Source organism: Pinus tabuliformis, chromosome 2_2 (assembly GCF_031772625.1).
Source record: "Pinus tabuliformis cultivar Carrire ecotype Pingquan chromosome 2_2, CPIR1, whole genome shotgun sequence".
Taxonomy (NCBI): Eukaryota; Viridiplantae; Streptophyta; class Pinopsida; order Pinales; family Pinaceae; genus Pinus; species Pinus tabuliformis.
This window is the reverse complement of record NC_142300.1, coordinates 1,155,766,044-1,155,790,744: the sequence shown is the minus strand read 5'-3', so window position 1 is coordinate 1,155,790,744 and position 24,701 is coordinate 1,155,766,044. Positions and strand designations below refer to the sequence as shown.

At 39.9% G+C, this 24,701-nt stretch overlaps 1 protein-coding gene across 1 annotated transcript in view; it reads left to right on the top strand.

Annotated features, from left to right (window-relative positions):
- LOC149197497 (uncharacterized) overlaps positions 1-12,413 on the top strand; it is a 265,068-nt gene extending 252,655 nt beyond the window's left edge. Inside the window, exons 12-13 of the mRNA XM_089408710.1 lie at positions 11,511-11,585; positions 12,025-12,413. Coding sequence (XP_089264836.1) covers positions 11,511-11,585; positions 12,025-12,135 — 186 coding nt within the window. The 3' untranslated portion in view covers positions 12,136-12,413. The remainder of the gene's footprint in view (positions 1-11,510; positions 11,586-12,024) is intronic.
- Positions 12,414-24,701: the final 12,288 nt, after the last annotated feature.

The following is a 24,701-nucleotide window of genomic DNA, read 5'->3' as shown; positions in this document are numbered from 1 at the left end:
GTCCAGCTGTATTAGATCCAACAGCTAGAAAGTTTGTTATATTATATATAATATAGACAGTACACCATATGCTGAAAGAAGAGTTTTAGTTCCAGGAGAGATGAGAAGATCACATGAAAGAGTTTATGACAGTTTACTATCAAATGACATTGACTGCAGGATGACCATCTGCGAACCAACTTGGGTGACCAACGATGGCATGGATAATTTGTCTACCTTATTAGAGCAATGCCATGCAGTTCAAACTTCAAACTAGCAGTGTATTTCAGGGGTGAAAATAATTTTCAGACCTGAGAATTCAAGCTAAGCCATTGTGCTCTGTGTAAATTTTGTAACTGTGTAAATTCATATATAACGACAGTTCCTGAGATTTCTTGTTGCCCATAGTATTTTGTCATGCTTGCAGTAAACGCATGTTAGTCTATAGTCCACCCAATTATTTCCCACATGACATAGGTGTTGCTTCCATAGTTTGTATGTCAAATGTCATGCAAATTAAAAACACAAACTGAATGTCTCATATTCTTTGCCTGTCACTCCAGTTATCTCCCCACTGTAATCCAGCGATCACTTGAGAAAAAAAGGAGAAGTTTTAAAAGGGAAAATTCATGTACGTGCTATATGGTCCAGCAAATTTCCATGATACTGACCCTCTAAAATAACGCTTGTTGAAACCAAAAGACAGCACAAGACGTTATCCCCATACAGAACATGAGTAGCTTTGTACCACTTTAGGTCTATTAAATCATAAACTATAAGCAAGGCCATTTTTTTGGGAGCGTGGGGAAACGTCCCCTCAGGGAAGGGAAACGTTTCCCTGGCACGTACCCCCGAGTTTCCTCCATTTTGGGAGCGTGGGGAAACGTCCCCTACTCGTCCCCAAGTCCCCGGAGCGCGGGGGAGCGAGGAAACTAGACCCCTAGGGGTGGGGGCGAGTCCCCGTGGAACACTTCATATAAGTAGAGTAGACCTTGAGGCATTAATACACATCTCACCATCTCACTCCTCTCTCTCCTAGTCTCTTGGTTATACGTAGGAGGAGGAAGACACTCACGTGGGAGAGAAGGAAGGACGCAAGCCAATTTTGGGACAACGTTGACCTAGGCCTGACTGTGGAGCAACAGGGGTAAATTATGCATGTGTTTGACCAGCAAAGAGGAAGGTGATTGCATTCTTGGGTTGGGCAGCCTCTCCTAGGCTAGCCGCATTGCTGGACAGCCTGCCTTGGAGGACATGCTTGGTACTGTGTTGACTGGTTAGGGCTAACTGCAGTATTGTTGTAGCATTGACTGTTGTTTTGACCTCATTCCATTGACTGTTTTGGGCTGCTATCTATTGCTGTTGGAGGTCGAGTTCTCCTAGGTTGTCTTGAGGACATTTGGACTTGATTGATCAGCCTTGTCATAGCTGTTAAAGGGTTTTCATTACTGCTGTTGTAAATTGCAGATTTGTGATATTGTACTATCTCTCTCTCTCTGCTGAATTATTGAAGAATATAGAAGAATTGATTAAAGTGTTTCCCCACATTGGGGTTTGTCCCTGGTTGGCGCCACATCTTATGTCTCTTGTCTTTGCTTGTCTTTTGTTGTTTTCATTTATGTTCTATTAGCATTTTACTATCATGTTAATGTGATTTCTATACTGGAAATTGACATTAGGCTAATAGAAGAATTGAAGTAAATTGCTCTTAAGCATAGAACATACCATAACTTAACATATCGTGAGTTAAGCTAGCTTTGTTTGCTTTTGGGTTTTACTTTGAAAGTGTTTACACCATGCTTGGGTGTGTTTCATGTGATATGTAGTGCATTGTGTATGGTTGACCCTTGGTTGTCATGATGAACATACTGTGAAAATTTTAAGTCTATTGCGAAAATTGGAAATTATAATTCTAACTGATTATTATTAAGTGAAGTTTATTTGCTACGTCAAATAACAAATAAAATCACAACTACAATTTTCACCATAAAAACGTTGCCGAAAATAAAATGCTGGAAACTGAGCAAATACTAGCACCCACAATAAAAATGACACCATTGTTTTTGGACAATTGACCCCGGAAAAAACCCAATGTGGAAAAGCCAGTGCAAAAGATGAGGGTTTTATTAGTATGCAACAATGAATAATCTGAGTACAATCTTGATGACCAAAAATGGAAATCCTTGGCAAGAAAAATTGGCCACAAAAATTAGAGACAAATCTTGTCTCACCCGACACTGGTCTAGGTCTACAACTGGCTCGAACAGGCCACACGAAGGCCCCTGCATCAGCCACTGCATAGTCCCTCACATGCATTGTCTAGAAGTTGCTCTGATCAAGACGTCCAGCCCAACTCAGCCTCTGAGAATGACTCACTAGCCCTTCCGAAATTTCTCCTGACCTCCAACAACTGAATCGACCCTCATTCTAGTGAAATCGAACTCCTCTGATGAAAGTTATATGCACTAGCTCACTATCTAGAGGTTTTTCTCCAACTGCAGCAACATCATTCCTAACACCCTAAATTCTGGTAAGGTAAGGAGTAACCCCTTCACCCTTCTGCATCCGAGTGGTTCTCAGCTTCTCCTTCAGGAACATCTTCCGATTCTCGAAAGGATTCTAGTAGAGTGATGCGAGAGCATCATCCCACATTTATTTGGCCGTATTCTTGGCCACTATATGTGAGACTACATGATCTTGAACTCCGTCGAGGATCAACCACTTTGCCTTAGCCATCTCCTTATTGTAGTACGTTCGCATATCAGGATTTGTAGGTATGGATACAACATTTTCTGCGTACATCTTCAAACCATGTTCATCTAGTAGGAAATTCATTCTGGCAACTAGGGCCAAACTCCATGTGGGTTGGTTTATTTATGGCAACTGATATTTTTATTGGATCCCTCTCGTCGAGAGGTGTAGGATTGATCTAAAGATCATCCGATTCCGATAAGTATTTATGGAGATATGAATTTATTTTGATTATGGATTTATTATCAAGTCGACAAGCATCTTATGTAGGCTCAGAAGCCCAACCGACGTGTCTATTCAACCTCTACGTTTTTAGTATAAATAAGAGAGGATTTGGAGTCATTAAAGGACACACTCTTTAGGTGATCCCCTCTTCACGTCTTGGGTTTTTGGAGAAGGAGAGATACTAAAGAGGACAATGCCCTAATCCAACAATTATACGCACAGTTAAATGATGCCCTAGCTACAAGTACGATGCCCTAATCCAGCAATTATACTGACAGTTAAATGATGCCCTAGCTACAAGTACGATGCCCTAATCTAGCTATTATACGCACAGATAAGTGATGTTCTAGATATAGTTATACACTATCAATAAAAGGGAACCACAATCAAAGCATATGGAACAATACACAGTTCATACGGTGTCTATACACTGGTCATTACGTATACACACAACATACACTTGGATCTGGCAACGTAGAAGATACACGTTGTTCTTATGCACAACATGTAATCTGGTGAAGCCACAGTGATAAAGGACCTTACCACGCAGTATCATGGATAACACAGTCATGGCAGCACACTCTAAGACTTATATATGCAGAATATACGTTGGGCATAAACACGCTATAATGGAAAGACTATATATTGAAACGCAGCCGCAACGATATGATGAAATCCTATACGCTAGCCATTAGGTATACACACAGCATACACTTGATCTGGCAGCGTAGATAACACGCAGCAACATACAATGCATTCATGGCACGTGATATATGCAGATCTGGCAGCGTAGAAGATACACGCTGTTCTCAGAGGTTAACGCAGTCAACACGCAGATCAGTCAACGTAATGCCTGGAGCAGCCGCAGTCATAAAGCTATATATGCACAAACACTCATACGATGTAACACAGCGTGGATGGTATATACGCTGTCATGCACAGCATTACCACGCAGTCATATACGCATATGGGAATGAAGTTATAGTGGCCACACAGTCATCGCAGTCATATATATACATTGTGTATGGAATGGGGACGCCATCATATATATATGCTTGATGATGTATGGAACGCAGCACTGGTCATATCCATACACAGTGATGGACATACGCAGCCCTGATACACAGCCAACCCTATACAGAAATAATATAGCCTAGCTGCTTTGCTAGGCTGCAAGCCATAGGAAGCAGCTAAGGCTGATATCAACAGAAGCAAATTGTTGCAGCATGATGAAGCAACGAGAAGGCAGAGGCAACGGCATGATGGGCAACACTATGAGATCATGTGCATGGGCAGCACAACGATACATGGAGCAGAGGCAGCAACATGATGATGATGCACATTAGTTTGAGCAGCATGATGACGGATAAGATCATGGACATGGGCAGCATGATGATAATCATGATTAGTACAACATGGTGTAGTATGCAGTGGTGCAACTAGAGGACCAAATGCAGCACGATGATAGGTGAAGGAGTCACCTTGAGAATTAGTTGAAGCAGAATCTCTTCAACTGATCTCATCGTTATACAAAATGATCTATGCTAGATCTAGATAAGTCAAAGTGTTGACTTCTGTTGTAAATGTACTCTCTCTCTCTTTCTCTGCTAAACTTTGAAGATAAAAGAAGATTTGATCAAAGGGTTTCCCCACACATTGTGAGGTTTGTCCCTGGCTAGCGCCACATCTTGTGTCCTCTTGTCTTGGCTTGTCTTGTGCGATTTATATTTATGTTCTATCTGCTATGTATCTTAATGCTAATGTGATTACTAACTGTGAAAATTTAAATAAATTGCTCTAGCATAGAACATACCTAAAATTAACATGGAATCAGAGCTGAGGTGAAGACAATGCCCAAGCAAGAGTGAAAGAGCAATCACCGAAGATAGTTGGGACAAGACAAAAGGATCAATGGGTTCCTCATAATTCACCTAGAGTGAAGTCGAAGCAGAAAATGTTATCAGAATGACGCAGCGGAAGTTTCTGATGGCCTACCTAAAGATCACTTCGCTGGGAAGTTCAGATCTAAGGGTGGAAGGAAAGGTAGATGCCTTGGTTACAATAAGTTCGGCCCTTATACGAAGAAGTGTCCGAAGGGCAGAGGAGCAGGGCATCTAGGACACGACCGTCTCTTCAAAGAAAGCAAGGAATCCTAGGATCTCTTTTATGTACCTGATCGCAAACGGAACCTGGTGTCCATCTCGGAAATGGAAGTCAAAGGTTTCAGGGTGGCACTCATCGATGGAAAGGTACATGTTTGAAATAGAATTTTCAAAGATGCTTTTGAGTTCAGGGTTGTATCAAATTGCAGGAAGTCCATTGGGGACCATGTCCATTATCACGTAGCACTGAAGGTCTATGAGACAGTTGGTGACAAGGATGCCTGAATTCAAAAGGATCAGGAAAGTACATGTCTGAGATGTACCGAAGGAAAATCTTACAAGGGGACCATTCCCCTCACATAGCAGGTCCACAGGTTTGGAACAACCTGAGGAGTTTGATTCATGATCGGGAATCTCATGCATGCAGGTGATAGAAAGCCCTCTATGGCTTAAAGCAAGACACCCCGAGCATAGATCAGCAGCTGTCTAATGAAGCTGAGATTCACTAGGAGTGAAATCGATCCAAACCATCCGAAGGTTGTGGATGACAGACCTCTCATACCGACACCTATGTCTGACAAGTGTAGACCCTCTCATTTGTAGAAGACAGAGGGAGTTGGATTCCGAATGTGGGAAGATAAACTGCAAGCCTGTAACTACCTCGAGGATCTTAACTTTCAAGAAGTTATATGGTAGTAAGGTCGGACCAAATTTGGGAAATGCCTCTAAGTTTCATAAACTCATTCGCGTTGATGTTCTTAGAGAACCTCCGTCCAGACATATGCGCTACAGTTAGCATGGTGAGCTCATATTTGGTTGAGCCTCACTAGATTGATGCCAAGAATCTTCTGAGATGTCTTCAGGGCACAATCTCTCATGGATTGAGATACACTGCCGAAAATATGAAACTGCATGATTACTTGAATGTTGATTGGGCAGGCAATGTGGAGGATCACTGGAGCACTTCTTAGTGCTGTTCCTCTTTGGATTCTGCTTCTAAGCAAGAAGCAGAAGTCGGTTGTTATAAGCACCACCGAGATCGGATACATATCTACGAGTATGATCTCGTATGAAGCTGCCTGGTTGGGGAAGCTCTTCAGTGAGCTGTTTGTACACATGATGAATACCACTGAGATTCTCTGTAACAACCAGAGGTGGGATTCGATTATTGAGGAATCCCGTATTCGACAATTGCTCCAACAGATAGACATCAGATACTACCTTATCTAGTATATGGTAAGTCGATGAGCAAGGAGGCTCCATCGCACTGAGATGATGTACAGGTCGCTAAAGCCCCGAGGGAAAGATCAAATCTGTGATTTTCTCGAACGGCTTGGAGTCGTCAATAAACCCTTGTACAAGGGTCCTACATGTTGCATACATTGAGCTCTAGGAGCTCTGAGGGCTTGCGGTTCTTACTGGAGCAACGTACGACCACAGGGTGACTCACCCTCCTCTGGCGGTGCGCACTGGGACAAGATGATTCGCTCTCTTGTGGAACAGGATGATTCGCCCTCCTGTGTAGCAGGATGATTAGTTCTCCTGTGAGGCCTGGATTGATGTGTTCTCTTGTGAGGCCTGGATTGATGTGTTCTCCATGGCGATTGTAGCAGGATTGATGTGTTCTTCTGTGAGGCCTGGATTGATGTGTTCTCCATGGCGATTGTAGCAGGATTGATATGTTCTCCTATGAGGACGGGATTGATTAAGTTCTCCTGTCGAGGCATCCTACCCATGCAGTCTGGGACTCATGGGAAGTACCTCTCATCTGATCAATGAGCAGGGAAATGAAGTTAGGGACCATAGTAGTACCGATGGACGCATCGCTGTATCTACCGTACTCCCTACGCTAGGATGACCTCCATTGATTTGGGATCAATGATACTGGTTTGGGACCAGTGTAGGAGTTTTACCATACTATGATGCTGACTTCGGGTCGGTTGAGACTAGTCTGGGACCAGTGGTACATACTCTGAAACTGACTTCGTGTCAGTGCAGTACTGGGCTGGGAACAGTGAGAGTGGTACATACTATGACGCTGACTTCGGGTCGGCTGAGACTGGTCTGGGACCAGTGGTACACTCTCTGAGACTGCGATACTGGTCTGGGACCAGTGGTAGGAGTTGTACCATACTATGACGCTGACTTCGGGTTGGTTGAGACTAGTCTGGGACCAATGGTACATACTCTGAAACTGACTTCGTGTTAGTGCAGTACTGGTCTGGGACCAGTAAGAGTGGTACATACTATGATGCTGACTTCGGGTCGACTGAGATTGGTCTGGGACCAGTGGTACACTCTCTGAGACTGCGATACTGGTCTGGGACCAATGGTAGGAGTTGTACCATACTATGACGCTGACTTCGGGTCGGTTGAGACTGGTCTGGGACCAGTGGTACATACTCTAAGACTGACTTCGTGTCAGTGCATTACTGGTCTGGGACCAGTGAGAGTGGTACATACTATGACGCTGACTTCGGGTCGGTTGAGACTGGTCTGGGACTAGTGGTACACTCTCTGAGATTGCGATAATGGTCTGGGACCAGTGGTAGGAGTTGTACCATACTATGACACTAACTTCGGGTCGGTTGAGACTGGTCTGGGACTAGTTGTACATACTTTGAGACTGACTTCGTGTCAGTGCAGTACTAGTCTGGGACCAGTGAGAGTGGTACATACTATGATGCTGACTTCGGGTCGGTTGAGACTGGTCTGGGACCAGTGGTAGACTCTCTAAGACTGCGATATTGGTCTGGGACCAGTGGTAGGAGTGGTACGCACTCTGAGATTGACTTCGGGTCAGTGGAGAATGGCATGAGACATTCTCGATCAATTCTTCTTCTTCATAGTTCAGCAGAGCTAAGTTGAGCAGAGCTGAACATAAGCCAACAGAGCCAGCAGAGCTGAGCAGAGCCAACAAAGCAGAACAGAGCCAGCAGAGCTGAGCAGAGCCAGCAAAGCAGAACAGAGCCAGCAGAGCTGAGCTGAGCAAAGCTGGGCAGAGCAGTGCAAGGCACTGATGGCAGAGATAGTACAGTCAAACTTATGGATCAGCAGATGGAATTCTCCCTAGTTGAGAGGGAGTGTTAAATTGGCAACTAGGGCCAAACTCCATGTGGGTCGGCTTATTTATGGCAACTGATATTTTTATTGGATCCCTCTCATCGAGAGGTGTAGGATTGATCTAAATATCATCCGATTTTGATAAATATTTATGGAGATATGAATTTATTTTGATTATGGATTTATTATCAAGCTGACCAGCATCTTATGTAGGCTCAGAAGCCCAACCGACGTGTCTATTAAACCTCTACCTTTTTGGTATAAATAAGAGAGGATTTGGAGTCATTAAAGGACACACTCTTTAGGTGATCTCCTCTCCATGTCTTGGGTTTTTGGAGAAGGAGAGATACTAAAGAGTACGATGCCCTAATCCAACAATTATACGCACAGTTAAATGATGCCCTAGCTACAAGTACGATGCCCTAATCCAGCTATTATACGCACAGTTAAGTGATGCTCTAGATACAATTATACACTGTCAATAAAAGGGAACCGCAGTCAAAGCATATGGAACAATACGCAGTTCATACAGTGTCTATACACTGGTCATTACGTATACACACAACATACACTTGGATCTAGCAGCGTAGAAGATACACGCTGTTCTTATGCACAACATGTAATCTGGTGAAGCCGCAGTGATAAAGGACCTTACCATGCAGTATCATGGATAACGCAGTCATGGCAGCACACTCGAAGACTTATATACGCAGAATATACGCTGGGCATAAATACGCTATAATGGAAAGACAATATATATTGGAACGCAGCCGCAGCAATATGATGAAATCCTATACGCTGGTCATTAGGTATATACACAGCATACACTTGATCTGGCAGTGTAGATAACATGCAGCAACATACAACGCATTCATGGCACGTGATATGTGCGGATCTGGCAGCGTAGAAGATACATGCTGTTCTCAGAGGTTAACGCAGTCAACACACAGATCAGTCAACTTAATGCCTGGAGCAGTCGCAGTCATAAAGCTATATATGCACAAACACTCATATGATGTAACACAGCGTGGATGGTATATACGCTGTCATGCACAACATTACCACGCAGTCATATACGCATATGGGAATGAAGTTATAGTGGCCACATGGCACATAGTCATCGTAGTCATATATATACATTGTGTATGGAATGGGACGCCATCATATATATACGCTTGATGATGTATGTAACGCAACACTAGTCATATCCATACACAGTGATGGACATATGCAGCCTTGATACATAGCCAACCCTATACAGAAATAATATAGCCTAGCTTCTTTGCTAGGCTGCAAGCCATAGGAAGCAGCTAAAGCTGATATCAACAGAAGCAAATTGTTGCAGCATGATGAAGCAACGAGAAGGCAGAGGCAGCGGCATGATGGGCAGCACTATGAGATTATGTGCATGGGCAGCACAACGATACATGGAGCAGAGGCAGCAACATGATGGTGATGCACATTAGTTTGAGCAGCATGATGACAGATAAGATCATGGACATGGGCAGCATGATGATAATCATGATTAGTACAACATGGTGCAGTATGCAGTGGTGCAACTAGAGGACCAAATGCAGCACGATGATAGGTGAAGGAGTCACCTTGAGAATCAGTTGAAGCAGAATGTCTTCAACTGATCTCATCATTATATGAAATGATCTATGCTAGATCTAGATAAGTCAAAGTGTTGACTTCTGTTGTAAATGTACTCTCTCTCTCTTTCTTTGCTGAACTTTGAAGATAAAAGAAAATTTGATCAAAGGGTTTCCCCACACATTGTGGCGTTTGTCCCTAGCTAGTGCCACATCTTGTGTCCTCGTCTTGGCTTGTCTTCTGCGATTTATATTTATGTTCTATCTACTGTGTAGCTTAATGCTGATGTGATTACTAACTGTGAAAATTTAAATAAATTGCTCTAGCATAGAACATACCTAAAATTAACAAAGTTATATGCACCAGCTCACTGTCTAGAGGTGTTTCTCCAACTGCAGCAACCTCATTCCTGACACCCTGAATTCTAGTAAGGTAAGGAGTAACTCCTTCACCCTTCTGCATGCGAGTGGTTCTCAGCTTCTCCTTCAGGAACATCTTCCGATCCTCGGAAGGATTCTAGTAGAGTGATGCGAGAGCATCATCCCACATTTATTTGGCCGTATTCTTGGCCACTATATGTGAGACTACATGATCTCGAACTCCGTCAAGGATCAACCACTTTGCCTTAGCCATCTCCTTATTGTAGTACGTTGGCATATCAGGATTTGTAGGTAAAGCTACAACGTTTTCTGCGTACATCTTCAAACCATGTTCATCTAGTAGGAAAGTCATTCTGGTTTTCAGGATACAATAGTTGGATGCCCCCCTCTAACCTGTCCTGATCTCTAAGTCTTGCTGAGGCCATTTTATGCAAAACTCACAACTGGGAAATAAACAGGAATCTCCTCCTTTTCCTGCTAGGCTACCTACTCTGCAACACGCACTTCCTTCTGGAAATGCGCAGATCTGCTCTGCTGCTGCCTTCTGCTACTGGAAAAATTCAAATTTCCTCCAATAACTTGGATCTGGAAACCCTCTGAGAAAGAATCCCTCTGTGTGTGCTTTTCTCTTCCACCTGACACGGATCTGCTACTGCAAATACTGTTGTAAACCCTCTGCGCCCAGATCAACTCAACGATATGCCTGATCTGCTCACCAGAACTGCTTCCCGGCAACACTACTGCCTGCTGGAACTGCTACTGAGGAAGCTCGAACTTTTTCTACCACCCACAACTGAAAATTGAACTTCTTCTCTGCCACTCGAACTGCCTGGCCAGCCTCTGCGGCAAATAGCATTGTCCTCTGGATCCTGTTTGTTGTGAGATCTTGCCCAGTTTTATGATCGTGGCTTTTTGGCTCTTGAAATTATATTACCTTCTGTTATTGTATATACTATAATGCTATAGATCAATGATGATTGTTGATCATTGAATAGTTGAATGTCTATTCATTTGCTGCAATTGCAGGAATCCTAAGCATGTCTTTACCTGACTGTAAATTAAAATTTTATTTTTTCATTTTAATGTCATTGAAGATCTTTTGGATCATTTCTGAATTCTTATTGAGTTGAGGAATCAATTGATTTGTGAGAAAACCATATTATCATTTTCCGGCCTTCAATTAAATCCCTAAAGCTGCAAGAAACTACATTAAAATAAACAGTTCTACCTAAAAATACAAATATGACTAGTGTGTAAACTAGGATATGGAGTCTTTAATTATGAAGAGAATTCCATTACAAAAGAGTCTTTGGCATACATTTACTATGGGAATTGTTTTGATATGATAAGTTAAGAGGAAGCCATATTTGTGCTTCAACGTTGTGGCTTCTAATGTGAGTTTATGCTGTATAACCAGGCAACTCTAAGATGCAATCTTCCATACTGCATGGTTCCATTTTATACGAGTGACCTCCTTTTTCAAAAGCCAGAGGTATGATTTCTTTCTGATGCACTCTATTTTTGGACACAGAGTCTTCACACATCTGTCTCATAGTTGATTGTGTGGCATTCTGTGTGAATTGGCTTTACTTAATTCATGAATTAGCTTTACGTTATTCTTGATTCTATTTTTTTTTGGGAGATGTCCCAGGCACTCCTGAATTGCCACTGAAGTTTTTTATTTTTATTTTCAAATCCCATTGATATATATATATATGTGTGTGTGTGTGTTTGTGTTATTTTTTATCCTGAATTGCCACTGAAGTTTTTTATTTTTATTTTCAAATCCCATTGATATATATATATGTGTGTGTTTGTGTTATTTTTTATTTACACATCCAGAAGGTGCATATGAAATTTCCCAAGCAAGCATGAGCATAATGAGCTTGATTTGTTACATGATGCCTTCTTTGTATGTTGTTCTGATTCAGGATGACGGGGAAAAATTTATCAACCTTTTGAGAGCTATCAGTGCATTTGCTGAAGGTTCATCTACCACAAGTATTGTAAGACGGGCTTTATCTCTTTGGAAGAAATATTAAATGCACTGGGGATTTGGAGATGATTAATTTTTTGCCAGCATTTGGCTCAGGCTTTCCATATTATCAAATGATATAATATGGCTTTGGCCTCGATTTGGTATAGGTTACACGCGATTTAAAGAAATTAATTCCATAAATTAATTATATTTATATTATTTTTCTAGGGGATATTCCTGCCATGTGTATTTTATCATAATATAGAATGAAAAGTTTGACGAACTATGTTGTCCAACTAACAATTATTTTATTATATTTTTATCTTAAACAGTGTTTAGTAACTTAACCATTGTCTATGTGGCTCAACACTAACACAAGCCTGATCACTTAGGCCGTTTGCCACTAGACCACATTCTTGTTAATGACAATTACTTGATTCCTTCAGGTTTCACATATCTCTTTACCTTTCTTGGGTAAAAAAATGCTTGATATTCAATTAAGTAGAGAAGGTATACATGCATTTTACGAAAACAATGGTTGTACAACAAGCACCACCAGCCACTATCACAAGGCATATAACCTATATTATGAAAGTCAGCCACATACGACCGTCAAACTTAAAGAGTCTTAATAAGAAGGCCATCCTACTAGATCAGGTGAACTAATCAAGATGAAACAATAATTTACCAGTGTTAGGAAAAGGGCTTTCTTCCTTGGGAGGAGGCCACCGTCCTTAAGTTGTGCGCTTAGGAAGTGTTACTGAACTTTTTTTTTCTTGACATTCTTTTATAGAAAAACTTTTATCTTATTTGGTGTCATCCATTTTGTGAGACTAACATTTAGAGTGGGCAAGAGAATGCTCTTCAAGTGGCACCCTACTCATGGTTGCGCACTGTTCTAGTTGTATATAAGTTTTTGTGTAAAAGTTTATGTAGGTATGCTACATTTTTCTGCCTTCCATGTCTATGTCTTGGTTTGCAAAAGCAAATGGGCACAAATTAGAGACCCCTCTTACCAAGAAAAAAATAATGTTGCGTTGAGAAAACATGAATGTGCATTCTTTCTTGATTTCCAAAGAAGATATAAAATGTCAACCCTAATTTAGTCTGTTGCCAAATTGGGACAATCCCCTCATAGGGTTTCTTTCCAACTAATATTGGTTAATGTAGTGACAAAGTTTATAGGCCCATTGTAGGTTGGTTGGGCATATATCCAAAACTGGGGCAAGTACCCCAATGTTTCATTCTTGCCACAAAAAGGGATTTAAGGTGCATTATTCTTAGTGAATTTGAGCATTTTTGTATTTGTAGGCCTCCATCATTGAGGGACTAAGAAAAAATAATAATCATTTTTCGGCTTTATGTGCCACTTACCAATGGATTTCAATAGATAAAGCTAAGCCTTCTCCTTAGATTTGATTTTCCATATTTTATTAAGCTTGCTCTCAAGCCTAAGCTTATAAGAGAACCATTTATAATGGTTAGCTAGCTTGCTCTTCAAATAATAATTTCCTCAATTTCATTTCCAGTGTTTCCATCATGCCTACAACCTTAGAAGGCCTCGTTTCAGGGATAGGTTGTTGTCCAGGAATAGCCTTTAGACTTTCTCTAGAATAATTTTGTTGGTAGGATTGAGTCTAAATTATGCTTTGAAGGATTCTCAAATTTTCTAAACCTTAGTCTAAAGGTCATAATGTGTGCTCAAGGCGTAAATACCTCTCTTGTACAACCTCTTGGTTGAGAATCATTGGATTTTGACAAGCAAATTCTCGTCCTAATGCACCACCAAAAACTATAATAGGCAATGGCGATTGATAAAAGCTTTAGCTTCAGTTAAGTCACTTTTCATATACTTTTAGGTATGAAGACTACATTCACATTAGGGGGATTTTGAATTCTAAAATGGGTTGTATAAGAGATGTAATAAAAAATTATGAGTTAATCATTTTGTGAGGAAGGTATATTTACAACTCACCACCTACACTACAATCTATTTAACTATGTTTAAGTTAATTGAAAATATAATATAATAAATAATGATGAGAATATGTGCTTCTTCATAAGAGGTCATAAGTTCGTATTCAAAGGGGTAGAATGTGTATATTTTCATAAACTTTAACAATCAAATTACTATGCAAAGCCAAATTCTTTGTCCTATAAACAAAGAAATTTATACACTAATCTGATGTCTAATTTCACTTTTACTATATATAGACACACATTTGTTTCAACTTGCAAACTTAATATAAAAAATGCATCATTTATTCAACAAACTATAAATATTTTAAGCATGTCATGAGAGGTTAAAATAATTCATGTTCACTTTTTATATGATCACGAATCCATAAGGCATGTGAGGAGAGGATAAAATAACACCTGTTTACATATGAATATGTAAAGGGATAGATTAAACATTCCTCTACATGGGAGGGTAAAATAATTATGTTTACGAGTATGTAAAGGGGGTAAAATGGTAAACTAAACCTGTAAGAGTATTGAGTATCTAATTTATATGAAGATTTAATTTAATTTTATATTTTTATATGAGCCGCAAAAGTTTATTGAGTAATATATGTATAGTTTAAGTGGGTTTAATGGTTAAGAGTTTATATTTCTATTAGAGTTTATAGGTTCAAATCTATATGGTGGTAGAGTATGTATAATTCCATAGATTTTAACAATAAAATTGTAAATTGTTGGGTAGAGGCAGGTCCAGCAAAGGGGTTTCATACACTAATTTGGTGTCCAGCTTGTTTATAACATTATATTCAAATTTAATTAATTTATAAGTATTTTATTTAAAGTATTGCTATAGTTAATTGTGATTTTTTATCCACCATTTATAATGTAACATAAGCATTTTCAACTCAACTAATGCCAACTCAATCATGGGGATGATGTCATTTTTTAAAATGTGATTGGTTATTTTAAAGTTAATTTTGATATTACATTTATTGTTTTAATTTTGATTGACATTTTTTTGGAGGTCCATTTTTACCTCAAAAGTCCCCTAATGCTTAGATGAGAGATGGAGTAAAAGAGTGTAGATTTAGGTGTTATCAACTATGTTGTTGTTGTCCATTGCTTGAGGCTTTTCAAGTGTGTAGATTGGGAAATAGAGGGCTCTTCAAGTGGCACCTTGCCTTGCTCATGGTGAATGACACATTAATCTAGTAGTTGATAAGCTTGCATATGTGTGCGACACCTATCTTTGCTTTCCACATTTGCACGTAGATCTGCAAAAGTAGATGGACACAAATCAAAGACCCCTCTTTCCAAGTAAAAGCATAGTTATGTTAAGAATTGCTAAGTTGTTGTGCTATGAGGATTGTTTTTATGTTGTCAAAATTATTGAATATTTGCACCTATGCTCATTTGAACCCACCTTGCAGATTTTAAATCTAGGTCTCCTCATTAATACAAACTTGATCAACTCATTGTTGGTCAGTAGACCACATTGTACCTAGCCTAATTTGTACCTAACTTGTGGATTTTAAGCCTAGGTCTCATTAATACAAACTTCATCAACTCATTGTTGGTCACTAGACCATATTGTTGCTAGCAACAATTACTTGATCCCTTGAGGTTTTGCATATTCCTTTATTTTTAAGGGTAAAAATTACCTCATATTTCTATTAAAGTACAAAAAATAAATATGCATTTTACAAAAAAGGGGTGGTAAAATAGGCATCTCAAACAACTATTGCAAGGCATACAGCGTGTCCAAACAAAATCGACCATGCACAACCATCAAAAGTAAAGAGTCTCAAAGTGACATATATCCCACAAAGAATAAAAAACACAATAACAAGAAGGCCATCCAATCACATAATGGTCTAATCAAGACACTATATAAATTAAACTTGTGTTGCAAAATTTTCCTAGGGAGGAAGCCTTCGTCCTTTAGCTGCGGGTTTAGGATACACAACAATGGGCTCCCATTCACTGCTGCCCTATGTTGATTCTTTGAGTAGGGAACTTGTCAAACTCTGACACCTCTAGAACTCTTGTTTGGGGTTAACGACGTTGCCTCTCTCGATGTTCTCTTAAAGTTGGATCCATTCTACATTAGTTTTATTAATTGCATGAGGCTTTGAGTTCACAAAGGGCAAGGGAGTGCCTTACAAGTGGCAGCTTGCTTATGGAGCATAGTAGAGTAATATCATATTAATAATGATTAATTAGATATTAGAGCTAGGTATTAATAAATTCATTTGAGATTATGTTATTTTATTTTTTATGCCTTATTTTAGTCCAGTGTGTTTCTTAGTCTATTCCACATTCATAGAGTGGATTGACCCTATTACTGCTGAAATTGCACTTAATAATAAAAGCATGAATCGACAAGGCTACAATTCATGGGACAATTGATAGGATGATCACCAGTGTAACCTCATTAACCTATCCTCTACACTTCGGGTCAACTCTCCTTTGGCTTAAAGGGGTTGTATCCCTATTAGGGCTACTAATATCAAGCAATTAGGCACTAGATTAAGTTGAGAGTTTTGGGGTTTGTAGGGTTTTGAAATAAATGATAGAAGCATGTAAAGATCAATGCCAAATCCAAAAAGGGCAATAGAGTCAAGGTGAATCAAATGGCTTATTATGTTAAGAAGAAATCCTCCAAAAAATGGGTGTATTTCTTTCACATGTTAGCATTTGGGGATTTGAGCGAAAGGAAGAATAATCCTTTACCTAATCAAGATCCTTAATGAATATGAAACTATACAAGAATAGAACCTTAATGGAAAACCTTTAACGACAAGATTAACTATGGCTTGAAAATTTTACTTGATACTTTTACAAGGGATCCATAAGGAAGAACAAAACATGGCACCAAATAAACAACAAACGAATAGAGGAAGAAGGAAGAAAACCCTAGAACATCTTCCTTCCAAGTGAAGCTTGTAGAAGACTTGAACATTTCATTGTTAATATGCATCAAATAAGAGCCAAGATATAGAAGCTTCAAGAATTGACAACAATCATCCACAAAGAAAGAGAACTTCACACCATCATATGCTCCAAGAAAGATATATCAATTAGTTGCAAGGAGTGGAAGCTCCAAAACTCCAACTGAGTGATAATGAGGGAGAGTGTTGGATGGTATTGTCACTGATGTCAACCCCTGGATTTTGACTCAGTTTGACTTTGAGTAAACACTTGTCATTGATGTCAAATAAGTTAATGAACACTCTTATATTTGTCTAGATCACATCATGTTGGTAGCTGCACTGTTGGATGGTTGAAAACCCAGGTCTTAGGATTTGGGTTTCTTGGACTGAGGACATACCCCGACTTTGTCGAGGTTTTTTTAGGTGGAAAATCATTGATTTAGGGTTGGAGATCCGCGTCATTGGATTCTCCTTGAAAAGATGTCTATGTTGGTATATGGCATGCCCCGAGAGGCCTCCTATTTTGAGAGATATTCACATTTTAAGTGGTGGCCCCAGTCTTTGGGCTAAAACCCCAAGAGGTGGTGACTTGGCATATTTTCATTGGTTATGGGCATCAACAAGTAAGCATGAGGGTTCCTTGTCATCTTTTGTGAGGAATGACTTTAAGAAAGGCTATCACACACCCATAGGACATATGTAAGGTCTATAAAGAGTAAGTGGCCTTTACTTAGGGATAAAGGTAATTAATTAATGTTTTATTAAATAAGATAACATTATTAAAATAAGAGAAAGGTGTTTTAAGGCCCTAATTGTCCTCCAACGTTTTTCATTAGGGGTCCCTTCCTCATTTATAAAATAATTCTTATGCTCACCTAATCCTAAAAGTCTAATCTCTCACAATAAGGGCAGAGGTTGTCTTTCTTATTACACAAGTTATTAATTAAATAAATTTTAATATATGTATGAATCCTCCTAAAAGGCTCTCCAATGTTCACCTAAAAGCCCCTCCAAACATTATTTAAAAAAAAGACCAAACTAAATCTCCAAAACACATATCATTCTCACCAATGTTTTTAATGATTACACCTCTTAAATTCAGTCTATCTGAGGAAGAGCAATTTGAATTTCTAAGGTAGCTTAGTGAATTCCTTGAAGATCATTATTTTGCACTTGAACTTGGGTTACATTCAAAATTCTCCTACTTGGCCAACTAGGGTATGCCTTGATTTTTTCTTTGTATGCATCTGAACAAGCTTTGTTCTATAGTTAATCCCTACGGCTAGGACTTCTATAAACATTGTCTCTCTAATACACACATCATGCGGTGAAGCAAATTTGGATTGTTTTTAATTTAGTGTTGGAAATTTGCTTTTGAAATAATGTTTTAGCCCCCATTCTAAGATCAGACCTAAGGCCTAGCTACCCTTATCACAGTTATCTCGGACCTATGCAATTAAGGTTGTATAACAGGTGTGTCAATATCAACAAGGATTTGAAGTAACACTTGTAATACTTGTAGGAGGTGTTAGAGATCGATGTATGGTAAAGCAATAGCATATATTTGAGTTAAATTTGATGGTTTGATAAGGCCTATTTTACATACAATTGTTCATAAATTTTCCTAGAGTAAAGCAGATCTGAAGCAGTGTATAGGAGGTTTGATCACCTGCAGTTGTCAATATATGACGTTGATTCTTACCATAAAACAGTGGGAATAGTCTCAGTATTAGTGAACAACCTCCATTATCAAATGCACTAAGCCAATCATTGACCTCTCATTGCAATTCTGAACCAAAGTATAGTAACAATGTGACAAAAGATTATCATTCCATAACAATTACCTTACCTTATGTGACCTTGCAAAACAGTGATGAAGAAAAGTTTCCTATGTTGCAAGATAGTGAAACTGTGAGATCATGTTAATAACCTATATGATAGCAAAGACTTTTGATGTCAAGATTTTTGTTGTATGGCATTCATCCTTAACATGTAGATTTGAAAATCACAATATCTTTGTGATTGTCTTATTGTAACAATAAAACGATTACTTAATATCTATAAAACAAGTGATATACTACATAGTGCACAATAGTCTTGATTGTGACACAGTGACACAACACTTACCCTATCTAACCTTGCAAAACAATGACATTAGTACCTGGCAAGTGGTTTGAAGACCTAGTAGTGTTCCTAGTTCATTTAGGACGTTGAGACAAGACATTTCCTCTATAGTAACTTTGTTTATGATACATTAGTCTTGAGGACTTTAATATAGAAATTTTTAGTAAACCTAATCTATAGAGTTGATTAATTGTTGTTTGACAATGTCTCTCTTGGTGACAATTACACATGATGTGACAGTGACATAATGTGAATAAATTGACATATTAACATATAAACTTGACCTATATACAGTGTATCAATGACATGATTGAGTGTGTAATCTATGAGATTTGACATGACGTTAGCAGCCTTGAACATTGTCTGACATTGATTGTGTACACATTGACATCAATTAGTCACTCTTGTATAATGTTGAGACTTGACATTGATACATGGCAGGAGTCTAAGTAATACAACCTTGACCTAACCTATAGATTTCAGTGATCTTATATTAGCACATGAACTTGACATAGAATTATATGCATATTGGTGACTTGACATATTTGGTGTGCTGACACATAGGCTTAACACACATTGACAATGACCTTGTGATAGTAAGAGTACATGTACATTGTTTCATCCTTAGTTTGCAGTAGCTAAACAAAAACATTGACATAACAATTCCTATGTGACAATGGTCTACTCGATATGACAGTAGTAAATGATGATGGCACATTGACTATCTAAGCAGCAATAATAAGACATATGTTGGTAACCTTTCTTGGGAAAAGCTCGAGACAGTTGCAAGAGGGTCATAGGGATGATCTAAGGCATCTAGAATTATGCTTGTTATCACTCACTGCTAAATGTGTTTTCAACTGTGAAAATGGTAAGAAAGAGTAGTGAAGTTTAAAGCCATTTCCAAAGCCACAGAAGCTCTCAAAGCTTAATCGCACTCTCTCCATTGCATAGTGCTCAGAACGAGCTTTCCAACTATATATGGCAGTCTGAAAATGGACTTTTGGATCAAAATACAGGGCTTGTTAAAGTTCATGGGTTCTGTTGCCTTTAAAGGGAAGAAGAAAAGCATATCGTAGGCCCGAGAACTCATCGCAAATCCCAATTCGGACGGGCCCTGGGCACAGTCCATTAGCATATCGGCTGTGGGCAGGCCCCGCATATCGGGCAATCTCGCAGTTCTACATTTCGCAATCCCACAGTCCCACAATATTGCAATCCTGCATCCCACAATCCTGCGGTCTCGCATCCTGCTTCATCGCAGTCCCGCATATCGGGCATCCCGCTTCATCGCGGTCCCGCATCCCGCTTCATCGCAGTCCCGCATCATCACAGTCCCGCGATATCGCAAAATCAGTGATTGGCAGGGCCAATGGAGCATTCTTAAGGAATTGCAGAGGGGAATTACGCTGATAGTGCGATATCGCCAAAGATTGGGCCTTTAGTGATAAAGCGTCGGGAGGGCCGAAAAATGATTAACAAAGAAAATCAAAGGAAAACCAAGGGTGGATGGGCCCTTTTCTCTCTCCTCCAGGGGGCACATGGCAGAGCACCATTGGTCAGGATGAATCCACGTGGCAATGGACGTCATCATGATGTGGCAGTATAGAGGACACATGGCATGCAAATTTAGCTTTTTTAGGGATCCTATGGGGGCATTTCCGGGTGACATGTGGCACCACTCAAGAGGTGCCACGTGGCACCGATGACATCATCAATCCCACAATCGATGAATGCTCAAAGCAAATTTTCCTCCTCCAAAGTCCTCTCTAGGCTTGTGATTGCAATATGTGGGGGATCCTCCCGAATGCGATATTTCATGTGTTATCTTATAAGGATTTTGCGTCCGAACAATCGTTCAGTGCTATGAAAGGAGGTAAAAGGACCCCCTCTCCTTTGTTGCAATTGCGATATCTTTGGTGGGCCCGATCCCGCAGATTGGCGTTCCCAAGGGTAAAGGGGGATGCCGCAGACAACGCATTACAAATCGTCGGTATGCGGGATTTCAGGTAACAAAGGAAAAAGGTCCCGGACAAAATTCTAAAGGCTCTAGCACCTGAGGGCTAAGCATCTGGTTCTAGCCCCCGATCACATGAGGTAAAAGGGGTTAATTCATAAAGAGCCAAGGGAGATTGGGACTTGCTTGTTTCATAATGTTTAAGTGATAAAGGCCAACACTAGGAACTCCTCCATATTACACCATGAGCACATTACCAAGCATATCAAGGCGCCAATAGTGCAGGAAAGAGCAGTGAATGAAGTATGGTGTAGCAGTAAATCAGCAAAGGATTGTCAAGAGGTGTTCCATTTCCACTCCGTGACAGACATTCACAGTTGACCCACTCCCTACTCCAGAGAGTGAGCTACCTACTTTGGCAGTTAAGGCGAAAGCGACAGGGACCAGCTAAGCAGCTAGAGGGACGCACGATGACAGAGACGCGACCTGACCAAAGGTTTGCACGGGAACGACAAATGGACCTCTTCCTCCATCATCCTCCAGTTTTCCTTTTATTTCTACAATTTTTGTTTATTTCCAAGAAGGGATCAAATCCTGATTGTAATCATTATGGGCAGCATAGCCTGGCATGCCTAGATAGCTAGTCTATGAGATAGCTGGATCTCAGGCGAAGATATTTTGTAAATTGTAATCCAAGCTCCCCCTCTTCTTATAAATAGGGGGAAGAAACACTTAGAAAAGGTTCCGGAATTTCACACCCGCAGGGTTTGAATTCTGAGATGCCACTTTGGTTCTATTTGCTTATTCATGGGGGACTTGACTGATGTTGTGTTGAATGTGATGGACTAGTTATTTGGACCTTCTAAGAATTAATGAAACTTTCCTGGTGATTCCAAGCATGATCAATGTGCAACATTTTTCCTCTTGGTAAATCTCATTTCATTTGTGTTTTACCTTCTCTGAAATAGTGTAATGAAGCAGTTGATTTCTCCCTGATTTATGGATTTATCTAGGCTTCTAAATAGAGAATAGAGAACAGTACCTGTGTTATATTACAGATTTACTTTTGTTATTCAATAGCCTACAATACCTATAGTAATTACAGATTTATTTGTGTTATTCAATTAACCCACAATACCTATGTTAGCCCAGATTTACTCATGTTTTTGGCAGATAATGATACCCATGTTACATCTGGCCTGAAACCTTAATTAGCACTCTGTTATTTCTACCATTTTGCCTCCTCCCTCTTCCATATTTCTATTGGAACATAGTTGCCGAGGATTCTTTTTGTTTACAGCCCTGTGCATCCATTTCCCTCCTTCCTCTCTTCCTGTCCACCTCTACTACAACTTCAGTATTCAGTTGTCTCATTGTTGTGTCGGCCACCGGAAGAAGACATTTCTCTTTGAGATTTCCCTGACATACCCCCTGCATTTGGATCCATGAAGGGCTATGGGACCAAGCCCCCTCTATTCCTTTTTAATTACGTGACAATTGGAGTGTTGCAAAAACCCCGTCACAGATAATCTTCCATGCACTCCTCTATTTAAGATGTCCTATGCACTGGTCTACAATCAACCCAGAGGCTGTCTCTAGGAGGCTTTCTATGTCCCCTGAAGCACTCATGCTGCAGGTGCTAGAAAAATCCACAACATCTTTTTGGCACCATTGTCGAGGAACAGATTAGAATATTTTTCCTTGGGTACGACAAATTTTTACATTCCCTCTATTAGGTGAGCAAGGGAAGTGTGGGTTGAAGATCTCTCACCTTGGTGACTCCACTATTTCATTTTATGGTAAACATCCTGGCGACTCCACTATTTCATTTTATGGTAAACATCCTGGCGACTCCATTGTCCATATCTCTATCTGATCATCCTAGATTTCAAGCAACCCCATACTCACTCTGATGCTACAGCAGCCGAAAGCTTCCCCTAGTTTTGAAACTGAAATCACTCATATAGGGAAGTTTTCGAGATGGCCCTTCCTGCATTCCTAGCTAACCAATTTGCCCCACTTGATTTCTCATCTATTGCTGGTTATCCCAATCATGTCCCTGAGTTTCATGAGTGGAATACCTATTTGCCTAGATTCAGTGGGAACACAGAGAGAAGGCCTGACCAACACCTCAAAGATTTTCATGAATGCATGGAGTAACAAGGTATTGTTCTTGAAGTTGTACAAATGAAGTTGTTCAAGTGGTCTTTAAATGACAATGCTAGAGTTTGGTATAAAACGATACCTCGTGGCAACATATCTTCCTTGAAATGTTTTCATATAGCATTCCATCAATATTTCAAAAAAATTATCCACCGAATGCTCTATTTGAAGATTGTTGCGCGCATTCTAGTGATGAATGCATTCCCGAGGTTGATGACCCTGCTGAAGATGTTTGTGGAACTCCACTCCAAGAAAACATCTACTCGCATCAAGAAGCATCACCCAATGAACAAGAGAGAGAGGAAGGAAACATCATCGAGTTGCAAATAAACCCTCAGAGGTATGATTCGGCTGAATTTGATGCTCCTCCTTCCTACGATAAATAAAACTCTGGTGAAGAGTCAAGTGATGCAAAGCCACAACTCTCCCCGTTATGGGAAGTTGCGCAAGAAGATGAGGCCCACCAAGAGGTTAGTAAAGAGGCTCCAGTCCACGATGCACATCCTTCACCTCGAGAACAAGATCAAGATCCTCCTCCGATTTACGATTCATATTATTCAAAGGAAGATGAGACGGTCGCGGAAGTTCAGAAGGAATTGTTTACCAGCAAGTGGGGAAAAATCTCCCAACAACAAGTTTTTCAAGAAGATCCCAAAGTTGAAAGACCATGCAAAGTCTGCTACTGCCTATTGCAGAAGGATTCCTGCCAGGAACTCTCAGTAGATTCCTCGATCTACGACTCTTACAGTTCTGATAATGAAGAATCTATTGCAGATTTCCAAGAGGGTTGGCCCTTTGAAGAATGGGTAGTAAAAGATCAGCAACAATTTTTTCTTGAAAAATCTAAAGTTGAGGAGTTAAACAGTGTTTGTGGCTGCCCTGACCAAGAAGACATTAGTTAGCACACTGTTTGTGAAAAAGAGGCACCTACAAACATTCATTATCAATTACATGACCCTATAGCTGAGTACATGAGCATATTCTTAAGCCAACAGTAGAGGTTTTTTCAGCAACATGTATCAGGTTCTTTGTTTGAAGACTTTTCATGGTGCATGATTGTTTTAATTTCTATTTTTTAGCAGCATGAAGGCACTAGGTCCAGCACCCAAATGTTGGTATGGCTCCATTGGAGGGTTGAACTCACTTAGGTGAATTGAGCCCTGTGCATCAGTAGGAATGTATATAAATAAGCTCATTGGTTGAGCATTTACTTCTAGTTGTTAGAATTTTAATTTCTTCATTTTAGTTTGATGAGGAAAGCACCTCCCAGCAAATAAAGTCCCATGGATATTTTCTGGTTATATTGATTCATTGTATTTCTAACTCCATGCCCAATGTTGAAGGATATTGGTCTGCAGGTTCTCAACACCTTGCTAGCAAGGCACTATCCCCAGTAGAAGCCAATGTTATCACTCACTGCTAAATGTGTTTTCAGCTGTGAAAATGGTAAGAAAGAGCAGTGAAGTTTGAAGTTGTTTCCTAAGCCACAGA